The sequence below is a fragment of the Apus apus genome, chromosome 9, assembly GCF_020740795.1.
Source record: "Apus apus isolate bApuApu2 chromosome 9, bApuApu2.pri.cur, whole genome shotgun sequence".
Classification (NCBI taxonomy): domain Eukaryota; kingdom Metazoa; phylum Chordata; class Aves; order Apodiformes; family Apodidae; genus Apus; species Apus apus.
The window spans coordinates 750,259-777,476 of record NC_067290.1 but is presented as its reverse complement, the minus strand read 5'-3'; the positions used below and the strand labels follow the sequence as shown (position 1 = coordinate 777,476).

The 27,218-nt window shown below is 45.9% G+C and overlaps 1 protein-coding gene across 1 annotated transcript in view; it reads left to right on the top strand.

Annotated features, from left to right (window-relative positions):
- The window catches only part of SUSD3 (sushi domain containing 3), a 33,744-nt gene extending 7,782 nt beyond the window's left edge, over positions 1 to 25,962 (top strand). The window contains exons 2-5 of the mRNA XM_051627744.1: positions 10,800 to 10,988; positions 12,480 to 12,627; positions 15,429 to 15,596; positions 25,305 to 25,962. Coding sequence (XP_051483704.1) covers positions 10,800 to 10,988; positions 12,480 to 12,627; positions 15,429 to 15,596; positions 25,305 to 25,518 — 719 coding nt within the window. The 3' untranslated portion in view covers positions 25,519 to 25,962. The remainder of the gene's footprint in view (positions 1 to 10,799; positions 10,989 to 12,479; positions 12,628 to 15,428; positions 15,597 to 25,304) is intronic.
- Positions 25,963 to 27,218: the final 1,256 nt, after the last annotated feature.

The window sequence follows — 27,218 nt, the reverse complement described above, 5'->3', positions numbered from 1 at the left end:
AGACCCAGAGCTGAATGGACAGCATTGCTGCTTGTTTCTCTCTATTTTACCTTCCTCATCTGCAAGAAGCAGTAAAATCTGTAGCTTGCGTAGTTTACCAAAGATTCATACAAATGTTTAATTTTAGTGACAAATCTTTGATAATTATGAAGGGAAGCCAGAAAATGTTGGATTTGTTACCAGCTGGCTTTCAGGTTAAATATAAAATGGATCCACTCGGGTGTTAAAAAAAAAGTGAAATTGTCTCCTTTAGAGAGAAAAAGCTGAAGGTTTTTGCAGAGATCCTTGGAGGTGCTAAACCATTTTGGAGGTGAAAAAGCCACAGAGCTGAAGCTTTCTGACAGTGAGCCCTTTTCTTGGGCCCAGTGATAGGATGAGTGTTTATAAGGTATTTCTCATTAGAACTGCCCAGACAAGGTGGTTTTGACATGATTCTTCTTCATGCATTTTAAAGGGAACAAAAGCAAGAGAGGTTCTGTCCGAGCATCCCCTTTTGGACAAAAGGTTTTCCAGTTCAGGTTCCAACAAGTGAGTGCCTGCAGCCTTCTCCTGAGCCCAGAAATGCCTGTAATCCTCTCTGTGATGGGAGGTTGCTGAAGTAGCTTTGCTCTTGTAGCTGTTGTTGGTTCTTTGTCACATCAGGTTGTTGTGGAGCACAAAGAAGGGCTCGCCAAGACAGACTCATTAAATTTCTCTGTTCTCCTCTTGATACCAGATCTGGGTTAGCAAGGTACTAAACGTTGAGTTGAATGCTGAAACTGGAATTTCCCAAAGTCATTTGCCTTCTGTAGCATATTTAACTTTTTTTTTGTTCACACTGATTGCTTTCTTGCAGTTACTGTGATGATGAAACATGCTTTGAGCAGTGGTCCAAGGTGTCTTGACTGTTGACAAGAAAAGTTTTAACATTTCTGGTCATCAGGGTCTGGTTAGTGGAGCCCATGTCTGCAGAAATGTCTGGGTCACTGCACAGGTTTAACAAGCAAACGAGGTTGATCATGAGCACTGGGGAAAAGTGGTGAAAGTTGAAAATATCAACCCACAGACTACACCATCCTGATGTTTCATGAAGGACACTTCCAGCAGCAAGAGTGTGCCTCTCAACACCTGTCTGAGGACCTGGCAGCATGAGGAAGGTGTGGGGATGCTCCTAGTCTTTGTTATTCCCTGGAGAGGCGGAAAATTGCTACAGAGACAGGCTGAGAGAGCTGGGGCTGTTCAGCCTGGAGAAGGCTCCAGGAAGAGCTTAGAGCACCTTTCAGTGCCTGAAGGGGCTCCAGGAAAGCTGGGGAGGGGCTTTTCATCAGAGAGGGCAGGGATAGGACAAGGGGTAATGGTTTTAAACTGAGAGAAGGGAGATTTAGGTTAGATAAGAAGAAATTCTTCACTCTGAGGGTGGTGAGGAACTGGAATGGGTTGCCCAGGGAGATTGTTGATGTCCCATATTTGGAGGTTTTTAAGGCCAGGATGGATGAGGTTTTGTGCAACCTGGTCTAGTGGTTCCCTGCTCATGGCAGGGGGGTTGGAGCTTGGTGATCTTTAAGGTCCCTTCCAACCTTGATGATTCTATGATTCTATGAAAATTATATAGAAACAGCTTTCTGACCTGCACACTTCAAATCCAGAGGGGAGATGATGGATTCATCTTGCTGTATGTTTCTCATATCCCTGATTCTCTTTGGCTTTCCCTAAAACTGAGGTGCCAGATCCTGGGATAACATTTGTGTCTTGCTGTGGATTCGAACCTCAGAGACTGTGGCTGCAGAGGTGTACGGGGGAGGAACATCTGTAGGACACTGTGGTGTTGTGTAACCATTTGCTTCCCTTCTCCTCCTGGTAAATACTGGTTCTTCTTATCTGAGAAGCAGTGCTAACAGGCCTGGGAGGCAAGCAGAGCAGGGGCTGGACCCTTGCTGCCTGGGGGGATGGTGTGCTGGGACCCAGCAGTGGGTTCTGGCTGCGTCTGATCACTGCTCATCGGGTCTGGCTGCTCCAGGACACTGGAGACTTTGGGGTCTCAGATGAAGTGCAGGCGAAAAGCTAATTTCCAGTTATTCCTTTTGATTTTATTCTCTTTAGGATCTTTGTTTTAAAACATAGGCCACAAACTCTGCACTGGGCAAATATTTATCTGTTTTAGAATGACAAAAGAGGTGAGACCATCAGCAACATTAGCCCCACTCACTAAACCATCCATCAGAAAAGCAAGTGTTGGCATCACTTCCACAGGTAATTTTTAGTTTGGAACAGTTTGAATTAAGGCATAAATCCAATGTGGTCCTTAGTGGAGACAGATTAAAAAATGGTTTAGTTTTGTGTTTTTGTTTTTTTTTTTAATATGGAAGTAATGGTGAAGATATAAATAGGTGAATGCTTCTAATTTGCTTTAGGTTTAACGGATCATTCCTGTTCTTGAAAGTTGCACTATAAATAACTGTTCAGAAATGTCATAACCTACTTTTTAAATTCTGTTGGTAAACAGACTAATAAAGCACAGAAACCCCATCTGTTCTTGCTTTACTGGGGATTTCACCAAATACCTGATTTTTCATTTAGTTCTTATTTCTTATTGAATTGTGCTCATAAGAAGAGAAATATTCAGCATTGCCCTCCTTGCTAGATCCAAGAGTAGAATCTACAGATGAGAATAACCTGACTTTGATGTAAATTGGCAAAAAAGATCAATTATGGAGATGGCAGCACAGTGGCTGGAGCAAATCCTCTCTTAAAGGAGTAACATAAAAGACATGAATAAGAATCATTTTACACCAATCCTACACATTATTTATGTCTGAAATAGGGGTGGATTGCACATGTTGGCATCAAACCCTCATCTAGCCCTTGGGTGAGATGCAGCTTGGGTTTCACATGGATTAAAATTGCTTGCAGCCCTCTACTGTTTCAGAGTAGAGTTGGGAAATGTTTTGAGCTGACTACTAAATCTGGCTGCATCTTGTTCACTACAGTGAGCAGATCAAAACCCAGATGAAAAATGCTGGGAGAGAGAAAAGAAAAGGGCTCACTATCGTAAAGAGTGAGGAACCAAATTCATCTACTTCAGATTTGGGTGTCAACTTTTGCAGCAGCACAGTGCAAGGGTTTCTTTCAGAGATGGAAGCCAAGAATTTGCTGCCTTAGCAGGCATGAGACAACCTTATACAATTATAGGATCATTTTGGTTGGAGAAGACCTTTAAGATCATCAAATCCAACCATTAACCCAGCACTGCCAAGCCCACCACCACATCTACACGGCTTTTAGAACCCTCCAAGAATGGTGGGGACTCCACCACTGCCCTGGGCAGCCTGTGCCAGGCTTTACCATCCCTTATCTGCCAAAGGCACCCTGAGTTGTGAAGCTGGTCGATAGGTCACTGTGTGTTTTTTCCACCTGGGTGTAGGGATCACAGCCCTGAGTAAGCAGCTGAAGGCCTCAGGAGTGGGCACATCCAGCAGCTCTGGGTGGCACTGGGACCAGCACTCCTGCCTGCTCAACCTCAGCCCTGCTGGCCAGGTTGATTTGATGCCTCTTTCATCTCTTCTTGCTGGCTTCACGCCAGCTTTGCAGTCTAGAAAGCCAGCTGTGTCCTGGGCTGCATCAAAAGAAGTGTGGCCATCAGGTGGTTAAGGGAGGGGATTCTGCCCTTCTGATCTGCTCTGGTCAGACTCCACCTGGAGTGCTGTGAACAGCTCTGGAGTCCTCAACACAAGAGGGACATGGGTTGGAGCAAGTCCAGAGGAGGCCATGAAGATCATCTGAGGGCTGGAGCAGCTCTCCTACGAAGACAGGCTGAGAGAGCTGGGGTTGTTCAGCCTGGAGAGGAGAAGGCTCCAGGAGACCTTAGAGTGGCCTTCCAGTGCCTGAAGGGGCTACAGGAAAGCTGGGGAGGGACTGTTTACTGAGGCATGTAGCAAGGACACAAGGGGTAATGGATTGAAACTTGAAGAGGGGAGATTTAGTTTGGATATTAGGAGGAAATTCTTCACGAGGAGGGTGGTGAAACACTGGAACAGGTTGTCCAGGGAAGCTGTGGAAGCCCCATCCCTGACTGGGAGAATGAGCTTTTTTGAAAAAGCATTTCTACAAGTGCTTAATGGTGGCCTGTGAGAATGATCAGAAACTGCATTTCCATCTTTCTCAATTTTATAATTAATTTTTCAATAAAAACCCAGGGTGCTTTACAGGGAATAGGTTCATCTGGAAACACTGAAATCCAGAAATGCAAGACCCATGTATTGTCAGCAAGTTGCATTTCCTTTTTCAGACAATATGCTCTGACAGATGTCTTCTGTGGATACCTTCAAATTTCCCTGTCTGCAGTTGTCCAGGTGGTTCCTCCATGGGACTGACCCAGGGAACAGCCATCTGTGTGGCTGCTTCTGCAGTCCTTGCAGGTCACCATCAGCATGAAGCTGCCCTGGACAGCAGTGGCCGAGCTGGGCCCTGCCCACTGAAGGTGGTGGTGCTTACAGTCAGGGGTGTGCACAGGGCTGTGTTTTGGGGTGTGTGATTTGTGCCACATCTGGACCTCCAAAACCTCCAGCAGGGAAATAGCTTTGCAGGGCCATGCCCCTGTGCCAGAAGGTAGACCCAAAGTATTGTGGCTTTAGAGTAACTCTGGGAAACTAGTGAAATGGGTATGAAAGGTCCAGTCATGCCATTGCTGCCGTGGGCTTGTGTTAGAAAGGTTTGGAGCAGATCATTACCTGGTGCCACCAAGCAGTAGGACATCTCTGTAGCTTCCCAAGGGCTGTGGGGCCCTGGTCCAACCTCTGCAACTTCAAGAGCCCGGACCTCCCCCATTCTTACTGCTGAGTTGGTGTCATGTTTAACACCAGTTTCTTAAAAAACTGTGTCAGTGTCTGAGTTTTCTGGTGGGAGGCTGAGCATTTCCTGGCAGCAGTGTCCCTGGTAGCACTTTGCTGTCTCTTCAAGGCCAGTTTTGTGAGGGCCTGAAGGCACCGTAGGGAGGGGACCAGTGCCAGGGCCAGGTGCTTTCACTCACCCAGGAGGCTTTACTGCATCTGCTTTACTTCATACTCCACTTCTAGCTGCTTTTCTTTGGCTTTTTGACATAGTGAGCTCCTCCAAGAGCTCTTCTGGGGTCAACATTATGCCTGTGACTTCAGGGACACTGGTTTCTAAGGCATGTGCCTGTAGGAAAACAGACTTGGCAGAAGTAGTATCAGCATGTTTCTTTTCTGCAGGGCTTATAGAACCTGATGTTCTGTCATCTTCTGGCATCTGGTTATTCCGGCGTGTTTTCCTTGCGTTGAACAGTCAACAAGAAGCAGTGCAAAGGCTTGAAGTGTGTGTGTATGGGAGGAGTGAGGCAGTCATGGGTTGCTCCCTTTCTGCACAAACAGCTAGTGGTAATCTTGATAACGTGCTCTTAGGTGGTTATTGCTGGGGTTAAGATCACATTGGTGTATATTTGTGTGATGTATTTGGGTTTTAGTCTCTGTCTTTTGCTACGGGAGGAGCACAGGAAACGCTGAGGGGGCCAGCGTGCCTGGGTTGCACTCTCATTTCTGTTTTCTTATCAGCAAAACAGAAATCTGCAGCTTGCTGACAATGAAACCATCCCATAACTCTTTCTGTTAAGCCTATTTTGCCATGCAGATAATCCTGGCTCTGCACATGAAGAGGTATTTTGGCTTATTTTGTCTTAATTCTTGCATTACTATTTTATTTTTCAGTGCCTGGAAACTACGTATGTGGCTGTTTCTGAACCCAGTGGTTGGGGTGAATTTATGGAGAATGCTGCATCTTAGTGTCTTTTCTTGGAGGACAGTTGTTTATCTGTTCATTTGCAATGCCAATGCCCTGTCCTGTGTTGGCAGCAGATTCAGGTATAACCATTAACTGACTCAGGGGGGAAGGGACCTTTAAAGGTCACATCTAGTCCAACCCCCCTGCCATGGGCAGGGACATATTCAATGGGATCAGGTTGCTCAGGGGCCTTTCCAACATGACCTGGAATGTTTCCAGGGATGGACCATCTACCACCTCTCTGGGCAACCTGGGCCAGGGTTTCACCACTCTCAGTGTAGAAAATTTGTTCCTTATATCTAGTCTAAATCTCCCCTCTTTTAGTTTTAAGGCATCACCCCTTTTCACTACAGGCCCTGCTAAAAAGTTTGTCCTGACCTTTTCTTACAAGGCCTCTTGAAGTAGTGAAGGGCTGCATTAAAGTCTCCCCAGAACCTGCTCTTTTTGAACACTTCTTGAATGCTGGATATCCTTTTAGTGGGAAGCCAAGCTAAGAAATGCATTTGTATAAATCAGCTCTTGCTTTACAAGAAGCTGCAGAAGTAGCTCTGGGAACTTGAAGGTGTTTGGCTCTTTGTGCCCTCAGTGGAATTCACCAGAGCTGATGCTGCATCTTGGTGTGGTGCATGGAGTGGACAAGGTGGTTTGTTAATCCTCTTCCAGTAAAATGAACAAACAAGAGTCCTCACAACTCCTGTGGGACTGCAAAATAAATAAATAAATAAATAAACAAATTTCCAGCCTTTCCTTCATGGGGATATATCAGCAAGTGAGTTTTCTTCTTCAGTTTGGAAGTAGCAGCCAGTATCTGGAAGTGTAAGGAGAGCAGGAGCCTGGGAGTGGAGAACAACAGTGAGCGGTAATGGGAAGAGGACACTGGAGACTTGGATCAAGTCTAGGAACAATGCCATGAGCTAATCAAAACTGAACAACACATCATGAATGTTGATGTTTATTACAAACTATGTAGAAGTGTCTGATAGGCTGTTCATTCCTCAAGTGTTCCTCCTAGCTGTGGGGTTTGAGATGCAGCTATTGCAAAAGCTACATGAGCAATAAGTAGGAGTTTTATTCCATTTTACTTTTCTGAGTGCTAGCAGTTCCTGCAACCTGAACATCATCTTTTCTAGATATTCAGAAAATAAATATAAAGAAAGATGTAAATCAGCATAAATGCTTATGCAGTATTTGTGTTTTGCTTCAGGGGGCAATGCAGCCTCAAACACCAGCCCCAGCTGAAGACAAAAATAGAAATATATTTTATTTAAAATAATAATATAATTCTTGATAGTAGTAGATTTAGTCAGATAAACATGCCTGAAGAGTATTAAAAGGGTGAAGCTACATGGAGCATCTGCTTACAGAAATAGGAGGATGGAAGTTTAGCTAAACAAGGATTTTCTGGAGATGGAAGAGTAAAATTAACCTGTCAGAATGGTGAATGCAGCAAGTAACTGCAAAAACATTCTAGATAGTTAATAGCTGGAGCTTACAAGAGGGATTTTACAAATGAGTTATTAGAAGACCCTTGCTGAAGAAAATTAGGGCAAATTTTATCCAGAGACACTGAATCCAAGCTTGGATAAAGTTCAGAAATATCTTACTGGCAAAAATCCATCGATGCATTTCAATAAAACCATTTGTAAAAAGTGGAAAGCAGTGAGACATCAAATATTTTGACTTTGGTGGGAAGAAATTCTGTTGAAAAGCTCTCGGGAGAAGAGGAAATGATGTTTCTACTCTGGCCAGAGGCAGGTACATAGAATGCAGGTGATGAACTTGCAGCTTAAGACCTGGGTAAAACCAGGTGCAGGACATTCAGAAGTTCAGTTCTCATTAGCTGTTGTTAGGATGGGCCTCTGGGCTTCCTACCTTGATTACCTTTGTGAGGTGTGGTCCTCTGGGATGTCTTAACAATCCTGACCAATGTGAGGAAATATCCATGGCTTCATGGGACATGGGCTTTGTAGTGCTCAAATGAAGTAAAATACTTTAAAATCCACAGCTGAGGAATAATTACAGAATCACAGCATCACCAAGGCTGGAAAAGACCTCTAAGATCACCAAGTCCAGCCTATGACCTGACACCACCACATCTCCAGACCGTGGCACTAAGAGCCACATCCAGCCTTTCCTTGGACACCTCCAGGGATGGTGCCTCCACCACTTCCCTGGGCAGTCCATCCCAAGGTCTGATCACCCTTTCCATGGGAAGTGCTTCCTGATATCCCACCTAAACCTCCCCTGGAGCAGCTTCAGGCCAGGCCCTCTCATCCTGTCACTGGTTGAGTGGGAGAAGAGCCCAGACCCCCCTGAGCACAACCTCCCTTCAGGTGGTTGCAGAGAGTGAGAAGGTCCCCCCTGAGTCTCCTCTTCTCCAGGCTAAACAACCCCAGCTCCCTCAGCCTCTCCCTGTAAGACTTTCCCTCCAGTCCCTTCACCAGCCTCGCTGTCTCCCCTGGACCTGCTCCAGCACCTCAAGACCCTTCCTGCAGTGAGGGGCCCAGAGCTGCACCCAGGACTGGAGGTGAGACCCCCCCAGTGCTGAGCACAGGGGGAATCACATCCCTGCTCCTGCTGGCCACACCATTCCTGGCACAAGCCAGGATGCCACTGGTCTTCCAGGCCACCTGGCCACACTGCTGGCTCATGTCCAAGCCGTTGTCAACCAGTGCTCCCAGTTCCCTCTCTGCTGGGCTGCTCTCCAGCTCTGTCCCCAGCCTGTAGCACTGCCTGGGGTGATTATGGCCAAAGTGCAGGACCCTGCACTTGCTCCTGTTGAATTTCATGCCATTTGTCTTGGCCCATCGACCCAGCCTGTCCTGGTCCTCCTGCAGCTTCTTCCTGCCCTCCAGCAGATCAACATCCCCCCAGCTTAGTGTCATCTGCCAACTTACTGAGGGTGGACTCCATCCCCACATCCAGGTCATCAATAAGGATGTTGAATAGGACTGGGCCCAGTACTGATCCCTGGGGGGCACTGCTGACAGGTCACTGGCATTTGGGGGTTTTAATCACTCAACATGCACTGTCATGAGCAGGGATGGTGCAGGAACAGGTCAAGAGCACCTGAACCAGCTGTAGCTGCACGTGTTCCTCAGGGTAGCCAGTGCTGGATTCAGTGAAGTAGGTCTTGAAAGAAAGGCCTCAGTGACAAATGATCTGTTCTTTGGAGAGCAGAGGCTGAGTAACAAGTCCAGGTTAACTGGGAAGTCTGCTGAGCAATCTGATGAGGGCTCAGCAAATGTACTTGGAACCAAATTTGGCTCTGAGTTACTTTCTGCATCTCCTGCAGCTGGAAGCGTCACCTACATGAACTCTAGTTATGTGATCTGGTATCTAAAAATAGACTTGAAAATGTAAAATTCAAAAAGGTAGATGTTTGCAGCTTAGGATGGTTTGGGGTTTTTTTATAAGACTGAGAGATAAAGGCAAAAAGAAAAGCCCAAAGCCATAACACTCATCTGAAGGGAGGAGGCTGGCTGGCCAAGGCATGCATCCCACATGTTCCAGTAAGTGCACATTGGAGGGAAGGACAAGAGGTGAAGGGAAACAACCCTGGAGAAAATACTTGTTCTTGTTGAGGCAAATTGCTGCTGAAGTGGTAAAACAAACAGGAATAATCTGCATGGAATTAAAAAAGGCGTGTTTTTAAAAGTATGCCCTCAGTACATTGTCATTGTGGCTCTTGTTTGGTCTTTTGCTGAGATTTCTTTGGGTTTTGTTTCCAGGGGGCTGGGCTTTTTAAGAGCATCAGCTGTAGATAAGTGCTAAGCCTGGAGCTGCCATTTGATCACAGAAGCTGAAGCTTAATTCATGACAAGAGGGGGTTTTTAGTCTTAAAAATTAGATTTGTTATCAACGTGTGATTCCATCAAGATGTTCTCAAAGAGGCTATTAAAGCTCTACATTTCTTACTACTTGTAAGTCTGAGAAGCATGTTTTCCCCCTTTGAATTTTTTTGTGTGTCATCGTGGTGCTGGCAGCTCTGGTCTTGCAACTGCAGCCCAGTTGCCTCTGAGTCTGTTGAAGTCATTTGGAACCAAGGAACTCAGACTGTGGTGCAGAAGCAGTGCTGGTATTTAGTAAATGTTAAAAAAAACACCATAAAATATTATTTTAAACAGTCTCTAGATCCTGTCACTGCACATATACAAAACCTGAAGAATGTATCTATTGTTGTTACCTATTGTCTGGGTGGTATATGTTATCTTAATGACCAGTCATTAAAATTTGTGTTTAAAATTAGTGTGAAACAAGGAATGTTGTGACAGTGAAACCCAGCGTATAGTTAGTGTCTGTCATTAGCTGGCTGAGAGGAGACCAGCTCCTTGCCTCAAGGAGCAGCTGTATGAGTGACAGAGGAACAGGCTGACTGAACAGAACTGTATGAAAAATGAACGATAAAGCAGAATTTGTCACTTGCAGATGGGGATACATTGACTGCAGAGGTGCTGGGTGTGTGTCTGTCCTTCCCTGGGGGGTGGCTGTTGAACCTGCTGCCCATTTCAGCCAGGCCTGGCAAAGGTGCACTGCACTTGAAAGACAGGTTTCTGCAGGGTCGTGACAGGATGCTGTCAAGTAGAGGGACACATCTGATCAGGTCTCAGTCAGGTGGCGCAGGGAAGATGTTATGATTTCCCCCAACGTGGAGGACACCAGCCCCAGGGCTTCCATACACACATGGAGTCCAGCACACCCGGAATCTGTACGAGCCCACGGCACCCACAGAGTGACTCTTGGTGTTTTTAATCTTTAATACGTGCCGGTCTGAGTAGATTGTTGTGTTGCAACACGAGTAAAACCCACTTTGTCCCAGGGTCAGAGCAGTGAGACTGTTGAATGGCACCAAAGGGGGTTTGGCCTTGGGTCAGTGCTTGGCAGAGCAGTCAGCAGGGCCCATCCCGAGGCCTGTTCCTTGTTTTGACCATGAACTGGGACTGATTTACAATCTGATCCCAGTAAAACTGAAGTGGACCTTTGCTTCTGGCTCTGGCTCTGCATTGTCTCGCTGTTTCTGTTTGCAGGGCAGTGCAGCCGCGTCTCCCCTCCCCAGCTGGGGACACTGCAGATCCTGCACGGCAACGGCACGGCCCTGGGGACAGTGATCACCTTCCAGTGCTCTGCTGAGCACCAGCTGGAAGGGCCGGGGGTCATCTCCTGCGTTTGGGAAGGGAACAGCACCCGGTGGACAGCTGGAGTGCCCTCTTGCAAGCGTAAGGCTCTTTCCACACCAGCCCCTCTGGGCTGCATTCCATTCATGTTGCCCTGCCCATCTCCTCCAGCTTTAGGATGAATGTTTGACATCTCTGCAAGGAAAAAGACAAATTCCATTTCCTTCAAAGTTGCCCCCACTGACTGTAATTGAGCTCCATGTGTGTTCTGACATCATTAGTTGTTGTGACACAGGAAAGACTCAGTTGGCTTTATGCCTGATCTCATGTCACTGCCTTGTTCTGTACCTGGAATACATGCAGCTGTGTAGCTACAAGCTGTACCCCTCTTTAGAAAATGTATAGATATGACCAACTAACGTGCAAGCATATTTGCCAACTCCTTAATCTCCTGGCATTCTTTTCTGAAGTAATTTTAGCTGTAAAAGAAACACAGTGATATTTTTTTAACAATTTTAGGTGGTTGCCTGGGGGCAACTGCGTGGGAATGTTACCATATTAACAAATAGCTTGTGAGTGGCAACAACATGAACTACCTTTCATGCTGTGTTCCTTCTTATTTATTATAAGGTTGTGTAGTAATTTGACTAGAAGTAGGCCCAAGGAAACAAAACATGGTACCTCTGAGCTTTGAGAATCTCAGCCCGTCTCAGACCTTGTATAATTTTAAATCACTGGTAGACTGGTGGCTCTTTTAAACACTTATTGCTCTCTCACCAGCTCAGCTATTCTTATCTCTCATTTGAGAGATTCCATTAAAGAAAAATGAGATAAATCCTCCCCTCCAAAAGCTGCAGAAATAGCAAAGCTTTGTGTAGAGCTCAGCTGAACCATTTCTGATGCTGGTTATTGTAGTACTGGAAGAACTAGATGAGTTTTGAAGCAAGACATGCTTCGTGCTCCAGATGAGTTGGCAGCGATCTGTTAGCTGTGCCACACCATATTCCCTCTCCTGCTCTTATCTAGGTAATTCACATCCATTGCCAGGGCACTGTGAGCACACAGCCCTGCAGATACTGTCCCTCCTTCACCCAACATCCTTCCTTAAACAGAGGAAGACCCATTGTTTGCTGCCTGCCAAACTGAATGTAATTATCTGGTGCTGTCCTTACTCTAAACCCATTTACCCATCAAACCTATTTACCCCTCTTTGTTTTTGCAGCTCCAGTCCTTAACAATTGCTTACAAGAGTTTGCTAGCTCACCTACACTAGATATGCTGACAAAGTTGTGCTTTTTAGCTACTGCAGCACCAAAGGCACTGCTTTAATTAGTTGCAGTGGTGAAATGCTTGTGTACAATTCATTAATAGCTTATAAACAGGAGATTTTGAAATAGCCCCATTTGAGGCCTGCCTAGCTCTGAGCTGATGCCAAGACACTCTGCTGTCTTGACACAGTATGTGAAAGTCCTCACTGAGCTATTATGAGCAGAAGTGTGAAGCAGGTAGGTTTCAGCATGGTTTAATGTAAATGTGAAAGATAATTTCATGGGTTGACATTAGAAATGTGCTTCTGTGTTTGCTTTGCTGCAGCCATATCAAAATATGAGACATTTGGATTTAAGGTTGCAGTGACTGCCTCCATCGTGAGCTGTGCTATCATTCTGCTGATGTCCATGGCTTTTTTAACTTGTTGTCTTATCAAGTGTGTGAAGAAAAGCGAGAGGAGGAGGACTCAAAGGTATGTCAAGAAAAGATTTCTAAAAATCAGCATAAAACTGTATGTCATATGGACCCCATTGCTGTGACAGCAGAGAGCTCCAAAGGACTTGATGTTCACCACACCACAGTGATGTTAATTACTTAAAATCCATCATTAGTAGGTTAGGCTTTAGGCATAAAAGACTTGGAATTCAGTACTATTTAGGCACCTAATGTCTGTTAATGTCAGATGGCCTCGCTGGGCCAAGGCAGATCTGGATTTACCCAGGATTATACAGAAGCTGAACATAAGCTCTTATCTCCTGTCCCAGTCTTTCCTTGAATTATTTAAGATTGGCTGCATTTTCCCTCTTCTGTCTTTCATTTTTTCCTTTGCTCTTGTTGAGCATGGCTGAGAAAATTAATCTACCTGTGTCAAATCCAACAAAGCCCTCAGCATCTGCAAAGCATCCTTAGAGCTGTCGCAGCACTGAGCTGGAAGGACATAAGAGTTTGTCTTCTGGTTTGATGCACAAGACAGTGGGAAGGATTATAAACAGGGATGGAAAGAAGTAGCATTTAGCAGTTCATGATAAAAACTCGTGTGAAGGGTGGCTGTGTGACCACTTCTAGCTGTATGCTGCAGCTGAGTCCCAGCTGTTCCTGAGAGCATCCACCCAGAGGCACCTGCTGCAGGAGGCTTCCCACTGGCATCTCTGCTTCATGGCCCTCTTGTTTTCCTGCTTGTTGTGCCCACCACTCCCAGCTCAGGGTGGCTGCACCCTGTCCTGCTGCTGCCTGTTGTGCAGACAGCAAATCTGCACTTCTGGGTGGTTTTAAGCATCTTACTGCTTCAGAGAAGTGTTTGGAGTGAGGTGGGGTAGCAGTGGAGCAGATGGAGACTGGGGAGGACACATGTGAAGGCGTCTCTGCTCTGGTCTGTGTTTTATCTAGAGCTGCATGGGGAACAGCTTAGGGAGGAAATTCTGTCATTTCTAAATCTGATTGCAACCAAAATACAGATTTTTCTGTTTCTTTTGAAAGGGTTTTGTGAGGCAAAAAAGCAAGTCTTTGGTGTCATTCATAACATTAGGTTTTCACTGATGGTGTGAAATAATTTTTGAACCAAAGGGTTGATGGACATTTTTGGAATCGTTGCTTTGCTTTTTGATAAGACTATTAATACAAAAAAAGTCCTTGTTTTTAATTTTTTTTTAAATGGAGTTTTGTCCAAAGTAGATACTCACATGACTCTGATGACTTCATATTTTTCTCTTATGAAAGAAAAGCCCTTCATCAAACAGCCTGAGCTGGTTCTGTCATCAGGACATAACGTTATTCCTGTTGGGAGCTTTTCTGTTCCTGGCTGCCTGCTGTCCTCCCTTCCCTGCCTCTTGAAGGAGCTGCTTCAACCCGGCCCATCCCTGACCAAGCCCCGCTCCTGGGGAACCCTGAGGGCACTGTAGACACTGTGTGGCTTGGGCCACAGTGGAAAGCAACTGAGATGGTGGAGAAACCATCCCTGCTGCCTGGGAGGGGGTAGGACCTGCCGGTAGAGCCCTGCAGCCCATGCTGCTGAATGCCAGGCCTGGGGGCCCCAACAGGTGCCACAGTCTCCATGGTCTTCCAGGGGAGAACGTGCTGTCTTGGTCACTCCTACAACTGAGAGTGCCTGGCACAGGGTTAGGTACAGATGGGCTGTTAGACCATCTCAGGAAGCAAGGGTCTGTACCGGTGGGGTTGGGAGGATGTCCTCATCTGAGCTTTCTCTGGCTCTTTTAGTTGGTCTGCTAGAAAATGTCACCTCTGCCTGAAAACCTCTTGCAAGAGATCCGTCTGATGATCTTAGAAATGCCTTCTTGTCTTTTACCCTTGCATCTGGAGAGAAGGAGGGCAAAGGCTGCTGAAAATACTGACAGAATTCAGCCTCCCCACAGACCTCATCCCAGGTGCCATTTCCTTTGGTGGGAGCATGGTTGCATCCTGAGAGGGCAGAAATGACACCAGAATCAGCATCACCAGCCCTCATGATTGAATAGTGTAAATGTCTGGGATTATGTGAATCTTAGACTTCTTTTAAACACAAGAAATTGATGATTTTTTTTGCCCCAGAGTTGTAGAAAGCAGCATGAAAAGTGCCTTGAGCATTTCCAAAAGGAAATCCTCAGTGCAGCTGAATACGCCCTGCTCTCAACAAAGGCAACATGACCTGTCTTCTCCATTTTTAATTGTTTGTCTTTTCAACCAGTCTGATGATTTTTGAACACTTAGGAATGGCAGTGCTTCAAGAAAACCCTTTTTTTTTTTTTTTTCCTGAAGTAATTTATTCCATACAATGGGGATGGTCTTGGTCTGTAGTTATTTTCATGTACAACAGGATCTGTGCTGACCTGTGTCACTGATGAAGGTCCAACAGAATACTGACACAACATCACCCCCTAAGTGACTTGCCTTATTACCTGTAATCTCAAAATCCACATAATCAAATTTACACAAATAATGGATTTTAGCTCCCTTGAACTATCCACAGGCACTCATAAGAAAATAGTTCTTTTTGTTTGATTGCTCATTTTTGAGGGAGTGCTGGATAATACTTAAAGCTATTTCACAGATGAATATTTATGCCATCTAAGAACCCCTTCCTGTAAGGTGTTTAAGCAGGTATTTAAGTCTCTGGAAATTTGGCTTGCACTTGGAAGTTCAGCATGTGTTTGGGTGCTGTCTTCAGGTAACCTGGAGTAGATTTAAAGCCTAGTGAGGCAGGGTTGTGGTCAGATGGGTGCTCAGATATACAGACATTTCTCACCAGAAATCACCTTTTACCCTGTGCTGTATTCACAGAGATATGCAGCTGTGGTACCAGCTCAGGACTGAAGAACTAGAGCACATGCAAGCTGCTTACTTTGGTTTTAAGGGAAGAAACAATAACAACAACACCAAGAAACTCAGGAATAAATCCGTATTTGCTGATGTGACTGACATGGCATACGATAACCAAGGCTTCTGCAGGTAAGGCTGCTCACATATGGTGAGTTAGAATGAATGAAGACAGGCTAAGAAAATTGGGGCTGTTCAGCCTGGAGAAGAGAAGGCTCCAGAGAGACCTTAGAGCACCTTCCAGTGCCTGAAGGGGCTCCAGGAAAGCTGGGGAGGGGCTTTTCATCAGAGAAGATAGTGACAGGACAAGGGGTGATGGTTTTAAACTGAGAGAGGGGAGATTTAGGTGAGATATTAGGAAGAAATTCTTCACTATGAGGGTGGTGAGGAACTGGGATGGGTTGCCCAGCAAAGTTGTTGATGTCCCCTCCCTGGAGGTTTTTAAGGCCAGGTTGGATGAGGTTTTGTGCAACCTGGTCTAGTGGTTCCCTGCTCATGGCAGGGGGGTTGGAACTTGGTGATCTTTAAGGTCCCTTCCAACCTTCATGATTCTATGATTCTATGAATCTGTCCAGCGGATTTTAGAAAGAGGATTCCTGGCAAATGCATTTTAAAAGGATGCCCCTGAAGAGAAGGTGATGCCAGTGGATTGTCAGAGCTTGTCCTTGAACTTGCCCGTCTCAGAGGGAATTAGTGTTGCCGGGAGGTGGGGCAGCAGACAGGCTGAGCGTGCTCCTCTCCTTACAGCTTCTGTCCTCTGTCCCCAGCAGTGCTTGGTGAAGCCTGGTCTGCAGGGGAGGTTATACTGGATTAACTGGAGAGAAGTTTATAATTAGCTTTGTTAAATTGGTGCTTAACTGCAAAAGGGAAGTCACAACTCTGCATTGGTCTGTGGCATCGAGGTCCAGCTTGCCTGAGAGCCTCAGGAGAGGAGCAGAACAGGGGTGCTGGGGGCTGTGGCAAGGAGAGCACCCAGTGTCACTGCCTGTCACATGGTGACCATGAAAGCTCTCCTGAGACACAGGTTTGGTTGTCACGGAGCGCAGGGCAGGCTCGGTGGGATCCTCAGGGAGGCAGCCTGGCTGCCCCCGGAGGGCACAGCTGCTCCCCGTGTCAGTGCTGACTGTCCAGGTGTGTTACACTGCCCCCGTTGTGGACAATACGTGAAAACCAGAAAAAGTAATACATGTTAGGTGCTAATTGCTGTTTTGCTGTTACCATTCAAAGAAACACACATCATTGTGTCTTTTGGGTCCTTTGGGTTCTGCTTTGTCATCACGTACGATGCTCTAACCCTCAGTCCTTGTTGGTTTTAATTCACTGCTCACTTGAACAGCTTTTATGTGCAGCAGTATCTGTGATTTGTAGTGGTTACCTGCAGAAAGCAGTTTTATTCAGATTATAAACCTCCCTCCATGTCACAGAGCAGCTGGAAATGATATTCAAATGGAGCACTTGCACAAAAGTCTGATGGCTGCTTAATCAATTCCTAGCTTTGGGTGATTGCAGAAAGATGTATAAAGCTAATTAAATGCTGATTATAACCTAAACAGTTTCTAGAAGACCCTGGACTCCATGTTTAATTTTGGGGCAACTTCAGTCTGCTACAATGTTAATGTTTGGTATTTCTTTAGAAAACTGGAGAGTATATAAACTTCAGTGGGAAATTGCAGAGGGCAGGAGGAGAACAGCCTGTCAGCTCTTTTTTTCCTGCCTAGAATAGTACACTTGCTGTGTTAAATACTGGTGCTCGTACCCACCTCCTGGGGCACGAGGTCCCCTGTTCATCAAGGACTGCTTTATTTCCAGCAGGCACAGGGGATGTGATCCTGGGTAATCACTAGTCAGAGCTAAAACCAGCTAGGAGAGCAGGTGTATTAGTCTTTCCAGCCCAGAACCTAAAGTCTAGCCATTTCTCACATGGAGAATGTACACTGCATCTAATCAGGGATGGAAATGGCATTGAAGCTGTTACAGACCCTGAATGAACTCTTGGGATCGCTGTAGGAACAGGGGTCACCCTTCATCAGTTTATACCTTGTTCCCTTTCCTCACTCAAATAAGATCCCTTTAAGCAAGGTTAGTAAAAGATGCTAATTTCTATGGGTTAATTCCACTAAATGGATATCTCTGGGGGATGAGTTGTGGGAATTCTGTGACTGTATTTTATGCCAACTGATCTGTCAGCTTTTTGTTTCACTTGCAAGGCTTGGGTTTTTGTGTGTAGTGAGTTAGGCCATCCTGTACACATCCAGCTCACTGGGAACAGCAGGACAGTGTGGGCAAATCCCAGGGGAAGTGCAAACATGAAGCTGGGTGATGCCTGGAAGACCATTCTGAAAGGACATGCTTCCTACCTGGATTATTTCTGCACCTTTCTCCGCATAACGTGGACACGTTGTCAGTCTATGCTTAGAGGAAGCCTCTATCCTTGTGTTAACATTTCAGACATTTAGAGGAATGTGTGCAACACATTGCTGGACCTCTGAGCAAACCAGAAATCCTGCTTTGTTTTTCTAATAAGGACTTCTAGGAATCACAGGAGGCTGGTGGTTTCCTCCCTGCCTTTTCAGGGCTGCAACCTGCGTGACTCTGATGCAGCTTGGAAGTGGCTCTGCTGAGAGGGAGGCTGAGAGATGAGGTGCCCTTGGCTGAGAAAGGAGGGGGTGGAAGCTTGCCAATCTATGGCTTTTTTACAGTAACATTTCCTTTGCTTAAAGAAAACTGTTCTGCTGCTTCTTCCTGTAACATATGAAGTATCTGGAAGAGTGAGAACTCTCCCACCCTTGAAGAGAATTTTCTTGAGTACATCTTAGCCTATTTTTGACTAGGAAAGGATGTAGGTCATGCTGCTTTTTAGACTTAATTGAAATAGATTTAGAGATTAACTAGAGATTACCATTTTGATTCACCATTTAAGGGATCAAAATTTCTGGAAGAACAAACAAAATAAAAAGCCAATTCCTTCGGTTAAGCCAGTATAAAATAAAAAGGCAATTCTTTCAGAGACGTAAGGTATCTGTTCTGGTTTACAGAGAAATTAAGGATTAAAAAGCTATCATCTGTTAAAGCAGTGCCTTAATACTCAAGTGAGACAATTCTGGCTGTAGGTGACATAATATGGATCCAAAATGCTGATGTACAGGAGTTATAAATAATGTATAAGCCCAGCTGTTGCTCAGCAGAGGCTCCCATGGGCTCTTTCTGGACCTGTCTGCCACAAAATGAGATCTTTGTTTGAGGCATGGAACAAATGTGATGACTAAATAGTTTTGCAGAGAAATGTTGAATTTTAGTGGCAACAACTGCAATTTTAATGAGACTTAGTCAGGCTTCTTGATTGCTTGAAAACATTGTTTTAAAATGCTGAGAAATATTTGCTCTACAAATACCTGGGATCATTAACTACAGAATGCAGTCCCTGCTGGTGCCCCCTCTTTCATTTGGGTATAAGGAATCATAATGAGGATAAGAATACCAGTTTTTAGCAGAAAGTCTTATATGCAGGAGCTACATAGATATATTGGCACTTCTCTAATATTTGCAGAGCTTTTTAAGTAAGGAAAGCCAAGTTACAAGGCATGGGGCCAGCAGGACAGACCTGTTTCTCCCCAGCGTTGCTTCTCAGAAGTGTGGAGCATAGAGCAGAGATAGCAGGTTGCTGCGTGCAGAGGTTTGAGACAGATTAGCTGGAGAAAAGGGTCTGTCATCTATGGGAGGGTGATGAGCTGCAGCTCTGGGCCGTGTAGTTAAGAGTACAATGTGCAGGAACCTCCCACCCAGCCTTGCTGGGCAGAGGCAGGACCTGTCAACACGGGAACAGCTCCCGCAGCCTGGCTGCAGCATGGCAGAGGGCCTAAAATCAGGAAATCTGCTCTCTGGGGTGTTTTAAGATGTAAAAGTCTTCCCAGTCCTGCATGAGAGCAAAACCAGGACTGTTGGCATCGTTCATCCTAAGTGAAAGACCTTTGTCAAAGCAGCAGAGAGCTGCAGCAGCTCGGGGTGAGGCAGACCTGGTGAGTCCTGCCAGGGAGGGGACATCGGGGGATCCCCTCACTACAGGAAGGACATTGAAGGGCTGAAGTGTGTCCAGAGAAGGGCAACCAAGCTGGGAAAGGTCTGGAGAACAAGTCCTATGAGGAGAGGCTGAGGGAACTGGGATTGTTTAGTCTGAAGATGAGGAGGCTGAGGGGAGACCTCATTGCTCTCTGCAGCTCCCTGAAGGGAGGTTGTAGGGAGGTGGGAGTTGGGCTCTTCTCCCAAGTGAATAATGACAGGACCAGAGGAAATGGCCTGAAGCTGCACCAGGGAAGGGTTAGACTGGATATTAGGAATAATTTCTTTACCCAAAGAGTGGTTGGACAGTGGAACAGGCTGCCCAGGGAGGTGGTGGAGTCACCATCCCTGAAAGTGTTTAAAAGAAATACAGATGTGGTGCTTAGGGACATGATTTAAGCACTGAATGGGTAAATTAAGTTATGGTTGGGGGATTTAGGTTATAGTTGGACTTGATGATCTTCAAGGTCTTTTCCAACCAGGATGATTCTGTGATTTTGTGGTTCTGTGACTGCAGAGAACCAGCATTTGAAACGCTGGCCAGCATTTCAGAGGCTTTTTGGAATGGGTGTATTTCTGAACAGGATATATTATTTTTGAGTCAGTTGTTTTCTGATGAAGAATAATTGCTGACCCTGTAGTAATATTTCTCTGGAATAATTGCTTGGGCCACCACTACCTGGGATGAGCAATCCTCTTCCATCCCATCACACAGCCAAGTGGAGAGCTTGAGCACAGCCAGCTGCTGGAGCAGGCAGGTTGTCCTCTGCCCCATGACTCACAGCACAAAATACCAGTGAAGAGAAGCTTAAGGACAGCTGACTTTCCCCTGTGCCAGCTACAGCCCAGCCACTGCAGGGCTAGATGATCTCTAATGTCCCTTCCAACCCAAACCAGTCTGTGATTCTATGATACCAGTAAGATTCAAGTGTGAATGTCAGTAAGAGGTGATGTCAAAGAACCTGGTGTCAAAGGGAAGAGTGTCCCCTCCTGCCAGCGTGGGTCAGCTGTAGCTGGTCCCTGGTGAGTGGTCGAGGTGGTTTGGCCTTGGGATCCCCTGCCTGGAGGGAGGTGGAGAAGCTCCAGCAGCTTGGGAGCAGCCTCCTCTGTCCCATTAAGTAGTCCTAGCCACACCTCTAGGGGGAATCCTAAAAACATGTAGTGTAACCCTGTGAGAGTGAACAGCAAACCCTTTTTGGCGTGTGAAGGCATCAAAGACCTGGGCACTCCACTGTTTGAGCCATAGCACATTTATACAGCAGTGTGAGCAGGAAGGTAGCTGTCCCAGGAGAAATACAGGTAGCTGAGAGAGCTCCTTGCAGTCTGCATCAAACTCCTAATTGTGGTAAGAAATGGACACATCTAGGGAAGCCTCTATTTCCTTTGGTTTTTCAGCATAACACTCCTGTAACCCTTCCTGGAATGGGCACTCCATGAACTCAGGTATGTGCTGTTATTTTGCAAGGGAGAATTGATGGTCCTGTATTTTCCACACTCAGGGAATTTAGCTGTAGGCTAACTCCTCTTCATCCTCACTCAGCTGAAAAAACTAGTCCAGTTCAAAAATACATCTAAAGAGCAGCAAAGAAATTTGGTGATTTTTTTTTTCCCCTGGTGTGGAAGCATTTGGAAGAAGTTGCACATTCCAAATTTGGACTGTTTTGAGGTGAATTATTTTACACAGCTCTAGGCCAAGTTATTAAGCATTCTCTGTGAAGTAGCTGATCTGACTGCAGGAGTGAGTCAAATGGAAAAGCCCATGTCTCAGAAGGTTTGAAGTCCTCCTCTCAGATATCCACTTCATCTGGAGCATATTATCAAGAAGAAAAATCCCTTCTGCAGAGAAACAGGTTAGTATATTCTCCCACAGAAGATATTTTCAGTACCTGAAATTTTGGTACTTTCTGACTCCAAGATCCATCACCAGTGTACCTGACAGAAATCAAGTAAGGACAATTAAACAACAAAGATGTCCAAGTGAAAAGGTTTTGCATAAAGAAAACAAACAAGAGAGCACACTCTTAGGAGAGGCAACTTAATGATTTCACTGAGTCAGTCTAAGAAGTCCTATGCAAGGTTGGTGAAATTAGCTCACAGCTTTGGCCTCCACAATAAAATGAAATGTGTTTTCTTTTTCTCTTTGACTTGTTGGCTATAATGGTCGACATTTTCCACTTCCTTGGGTAAGGGGTTGCAAGGAAAGCACAAATCAGAAACTCCTGTTGCTCTACAAAGTGTTCATGTCTGGCCAGGCTTGCTAAGGAGCATGGCTGCAAGCCAAGGAACCTTCAGGACACAGACAAGATGGGATGGGACACTTGGCTGCATTCTAGCCTTGCCCTTTGCCCCCATGAGGGCACTTTCCCAGCTGCTTTCCCCCTCTGAACACCTAAGTAGAGGAGATTAAAAAGCTGAAGGACCTGATGCCCTTCAACTAGCAGGGTAGTGTGTAGATTTAGCACCATGAAAGGGGACAATACTTGAAGAAATACTCCTGTTGAGAGACAAGCTGCTGCAGAGCTTGATGGAAAACAAAAGCAGAACAAGAGAAAACCACCAGGACTCCTAGAGTGACTGCCAGGACATGAATAAGTGGGAGAACTAAGGGGGCAAAACATCTACAATGCTGACTTAGTGCTGGACTGTTAGAGCTTTTACATAGATTATCCCACCCTGTGAGTTTTCCCACCTTGAGCTTTTCTCTTCATTGAGGGTTTGTTATTACTGTGCTCTCACTTCTCTACCACCACCTTTCAGAGACTAAGATCTTCCAGCACCTTTTGACCCCCACGTTTCGAAGAAAATTCGGTCAGGGGAAGTGAGCTGTGGTTTCTTCTTGGGGCCCTGTCACAAAGGGTAGGGTGGCTGGCTGCTAAATTATACCAGTTTCTGAATTTCAATCTTAGTTGTCATTACAACGAGCGTGGAGGGTGTGTGCACAGCAACATGTGCTTTCCATAAAGCTGCTCTTACTGTTTTTGTAACGCTGCCATGATTACTCCAGGGTCTTGTAGAATGTCACCAGACATACAGCAACAAAATAATCCCCTCTGGATGTCCAGTGTCAAAGCCTTTTATCCGAGGCAGTGCCAGCAGTGGGCAGCACAGCAGCAGCCCCTTGGCCACAGATCTCACACTCCTTGGATCTCCCATCCCTTCTAGCTAGGAGCAGCTCTCAACTCCCACAAAGCAAAATTCTTGTGAATCCTCTAGAACTCTAGATGGACTGATGCTGTGGTGGCAGTTAATCTCCCCAGATGGGAGCTCTGACTTTATCTGTCAAATAAAGCCTGGCCTTGTCAAACACGCTGTGGTGGAGCCAGGCTACTCAGCACCTCGCATCCCTGGCTGCCTTTCCAGATAAGAGTACAGGGAGGTCTTCTAATCCTCTTCCCATGATGTTTTGAAGTAGCTCAGTTGGAAACTGGAGTTAAGGAAAGTTGAAGAGCTTGAATAAAGAGTCACATTTACTCATTATAAAGTACAGAGCATGAAAGTGCACTTTGAAGGCTGTGTCTGACTGATAGCTGTGCATGCAGAGCAGAGCCCACTGAGTCCACCTGCCTCTGTCCCTTGGTGACACCCCCTCTGAATAGCTCTGTTCAGCCCACCTTAGGTGGAACTCCACTGGCTTGACTGTCCCTCTCATGTCCCCTTCTGTGAATGGAGGTTCCCATGGTCACCTCACCCGAGACTTATTTCAGTCTAATAATGCCCGAAACGGGAGGAAGAGGTTGCTTAGCCAGGGGTTTAGTTGTCTTTCAAGTAGAGTTTTAGGCAGTTTGGCTGAGTTGATGGTGGCCTGTGGGTAATTGCAGAGTGTCACAATGCAGAGCTTGATAGGAGAAAATGACAGAATGGGGTGAATTCTGACCAGGTAAACTGTGTTGTACAATACCCAGAATACCTAGATTTGAACTGTAATCCTGGCTGGGCTCCTTGCAAAGGCTGTGGCTACCCCATGCAAAACTCATCCCTGTTCTTCTCCCTGTACGTGGTCTGAGTTACTCAAGCTGAAAAAAAAAATAATATATATATATATATATATATATATAAGGAAGCACAGTAGCAAGTATCTCAGAGGAGTTTCTTTCAGCAGTGAGATCTGCAGCATTACTCCATGTATCTTCTGTCCCCTGATGCAAGCCCCAGGGGTTCTCAGAGAGGTGTTTGGTGTCCAGCACACAGATCCCTCAGGGCTTGTTGGCACACAAGGATTAAAATGTACAGTTCTAACAGCACAGGTCAATACAAAGTGGGTAAAGTTCCCAAGCTGGATTTTTGGGAAACAGACAAGTTTGTTGGTGTTCAAATTACAGGTGGGTAAATTCTGCTGATCTGAGCACCTCCTTGATGAGTGTGTTCTGAGTACACTGGCACAGTGTGAGAGTTGTTGTAGGATGGATTCACACTCTCTGATGTAGTTCATGCCCCAAATAGTTTTGTAATACAGCTTTCCAGTGAAGAGCAAGGTTTATTCTCCCTTCCAGGACAGATATATCTGCAGTACCAGGACAGCAGGGCCTGGGTTACTTGATTTTGTTTTCTGTTACTCCCCTGCAGTTCCTGTAGGTCTGCACATTTTGTGTGTGAGCATTTATTTCTGCTGCCTTTCTGCAACTGATCATTTCAGAATGCAGCTTCTACTTCCTGACCAGCTTTCCATGTACCAGAGGGTGAGCCCAGGCTGTCCTGGATGTGGGTGTGCTGGCTTCTGTGTTTGGTGGCCAACACTGAGGGTTTACAGGGAGCTGGAGGGGCCATGGGAGCTGACTCACCCACAGGGGATGTGGGACAAATAACCTCAGCATCAGCCCAGCTGCTGCTGTGGGATAACTGCTGCTGGGCAGAAGCCCCTGGGCTGGGACTGCAGTGATGTGGCCCTGAAAGGGCCAGGTCTGATCTGCTTCTGGTTCATGGCTCCACGTGCTGAGAACCAGCAACACCCATCGTGCTTCTTGTGGCAGCTCCAGAACAAGCTGATCCCACCCCCTATTTTCCTGTAGGAGTGGTGTGTGGTTCACTGGCTCCAGTGCTCACTGCACTGCTCCACAAACCAAGCAGGGACTTGCCTTCTGCCCCAGCCTGAGATTTTGCATCTTCTTAGTGGTACCCTCAGCCAGTGTCATGTTAGATGAAGCTGGGGGACTCATTTGGTGGTAACAACCAACATCTGCCCCAGCCCCAAAGAAAGTCAACTTCACAAGGCTGCTCAAGGTTTGCATCAGTTTTTATGGAGACATAATTATTTGCCCCAGTGCTGCCAACTGGTTTTAATGCTGGGAGAACTGAGTCCATATGTCACAGCACAAGTTGTTTGCAAAATGCCTGATGTGCAAATAAAATGGATTAGAAAGTTGTGTGTCCTCACCAGAGCAAACGAAACTTCTTTACTGTGAGCAGAGCCCTGGGACAGGCTGCCCAGAGAGGCTGTGGAAGCTCCTTCTCTGGAGAATTTCAAACCCATCTGGATGTGTTCCTGAGTAGGTGACCCTGCTCTGGCAGGGGAATTGCACTAGATGATCTCCAGAGGTCCCTTCCAACCCCCACTACTCTGTGACTGTGACACTCCAGGTTGTCACTAACATGGTCAGTGTTAGTGACTAACACAGTCACCTAACCTGGCGCAGTCGCTGTAGTTTCTTGGTTTTCTGCCTTTAATAAAGCTTTAAAATTTAATTACCATTCAGCAATCCAATGTTTTCATGTGCACCCCCCAAAAAATGGATTAAACTTGTCAATTGATGTGTATAAACAGGAATAACTCTTCTTTCGGTCTTACAGGTTCCAGGAGGAGTGGGCTCAGGACACCAGAGCTCCTGGGTGTTGCAAAGCCAAGGATCACCCACCTGGGTTAGCCAGGAGCAGTCGAGCTCCCGTGAAGCAGGCGGTGCTGGGGAGCAGCCCCGCGGCACCCGCAGTCGGTGCCATCCACGTTATTGAAGTCTGTGGACATAAGGAGAGTTGCAACAGACCAAGCTGCCAGGTACCTGGGTAGCTGGTGTCTGAACTACAGCTGCTCCTCTGGACCAAAATCAAATCTGTATAGAAATATGTGCCTTAAAGACAAGACAGAAAGTTAATTATTCATATGGATTGGAAAGTTTTCTATATCCGAAGATGGTTGTTTAACAGAAATGCTTCAAGGTCCAATAAGAAAATAAAAGAGTGACTGTTGAGGCCAGCAGTCCATAGCCATTCCCTGTGGTGGGCTCTCTGTTGTGACCATGGCAAAAGCATAACATCATTTTTCTGCACACCCAGAGAGAAGTGGTGCCACTTTGGATACTTGTCTCATACAAACTCACTGATGATAATTACACATTTGATTGCAACCTTCTTTTAACCAGTGCTTTTTGTAAGCATTTCAAAGTGAAAAGTCCCCCATATTTTTACACAATAGTATGGTAGAACTGCAATAAAATGTTGCTTTTAAGTAAAAGCCCCTGTTGTTGTGTCTCAGGAAGGCCTTTCTGTTCAATTCCTCTGCCCCACATTTAGGACTGTGTGAGTCTGGGTCAGTAAAGGTGCAGTTCTGATCCAGCGTCCCATCGGAGAGGGGGCAGGGGATGGAGGGATGTGCCTTGCTGTGGCACACTTGGCCTGGCAAGGAATGGCACCCCAAGCCCCCCCCAGCTGCTGCAGTGTCGGGGTGCCCAAGCAGCTGGGCTGGGGACAGTGGTGCTGCCATCCCAGAGCAGTGAGGCACGGGTGGTCACTGCAGCATCCCAGTGAGAGCACTTGAAAGGGGTTTCCTATTACTAATCTGCTCACTGGGTGAGGAAACAAGGTTTTTTTTTTCTTGTTTTGTCCATTTTGAACAGTTAAGTAACTGATATGGCTCTTACTCTGCTGTTCTCTAGGGTAGCACACAATGCTAATCTCATATTGAAGCCTTATTTCCTCTTCTGTCATCAGCTGTCCAACAGGCATTGTCACATTCCTGTCATTATGAAAACGTGATCTCATAGCAGGCCCCAGTAATTGGTTTAATGTATATCCCCTTCTTATGAATCTGGTTTCCTCTTAAGAACTTCAGTTCTGAATTTTCTTGAAATTCAAATTATTGTGGCTTGCTGGCAGACCTAGAAATGCCCTGTTCCACCCTTAGATGGCAGAGCTGAAAAACACATGCTTGAACTTCAGCTCTGTAGAAGCTGCAGCAAATGATGGTTTTTGTGCCTCTTTCTAATAAACTCAGTTCTTCTGTATATTCCAGGACTAGGATTGCAGCCTAGAATAAAGCAAGAATATTAAGATAATTTGATTCCATGGTGAAATGTGTCCTCAAGCTCTAAGGAATTATCTAAGCAATACTTGAACCATCATTGCTAAAGCTTCAGAAAACTGAAGGGACAAGGGAAGTCTTAGAAGATGAGAAAGAATAAATCTAACTTTGATAAGGGGAGAGCAGAGAACCTCAAGAAGCACCAGAATTAAGAGGCTTCTCTGATACCCAGAGAGAGCACAGGACAAGTGATTAAACAGTTTGTAAAGAAGGCACCTCTCAACCTAGGATTAGAGTTGTAGACATGGGAGGGAACTGTTCTGGGAACAGTTCTGTGCAAATAGTGATACGCTTGGCTCTTTCAGAGCAGCTCCAGTCATGTGTGGAGGGTGGCCAAGTTACTCTTGATCCTACCTCTCTGTAGCTCATTTGAATTTCCTTCCTCTCCCACATCTCTACACTTATGTTAA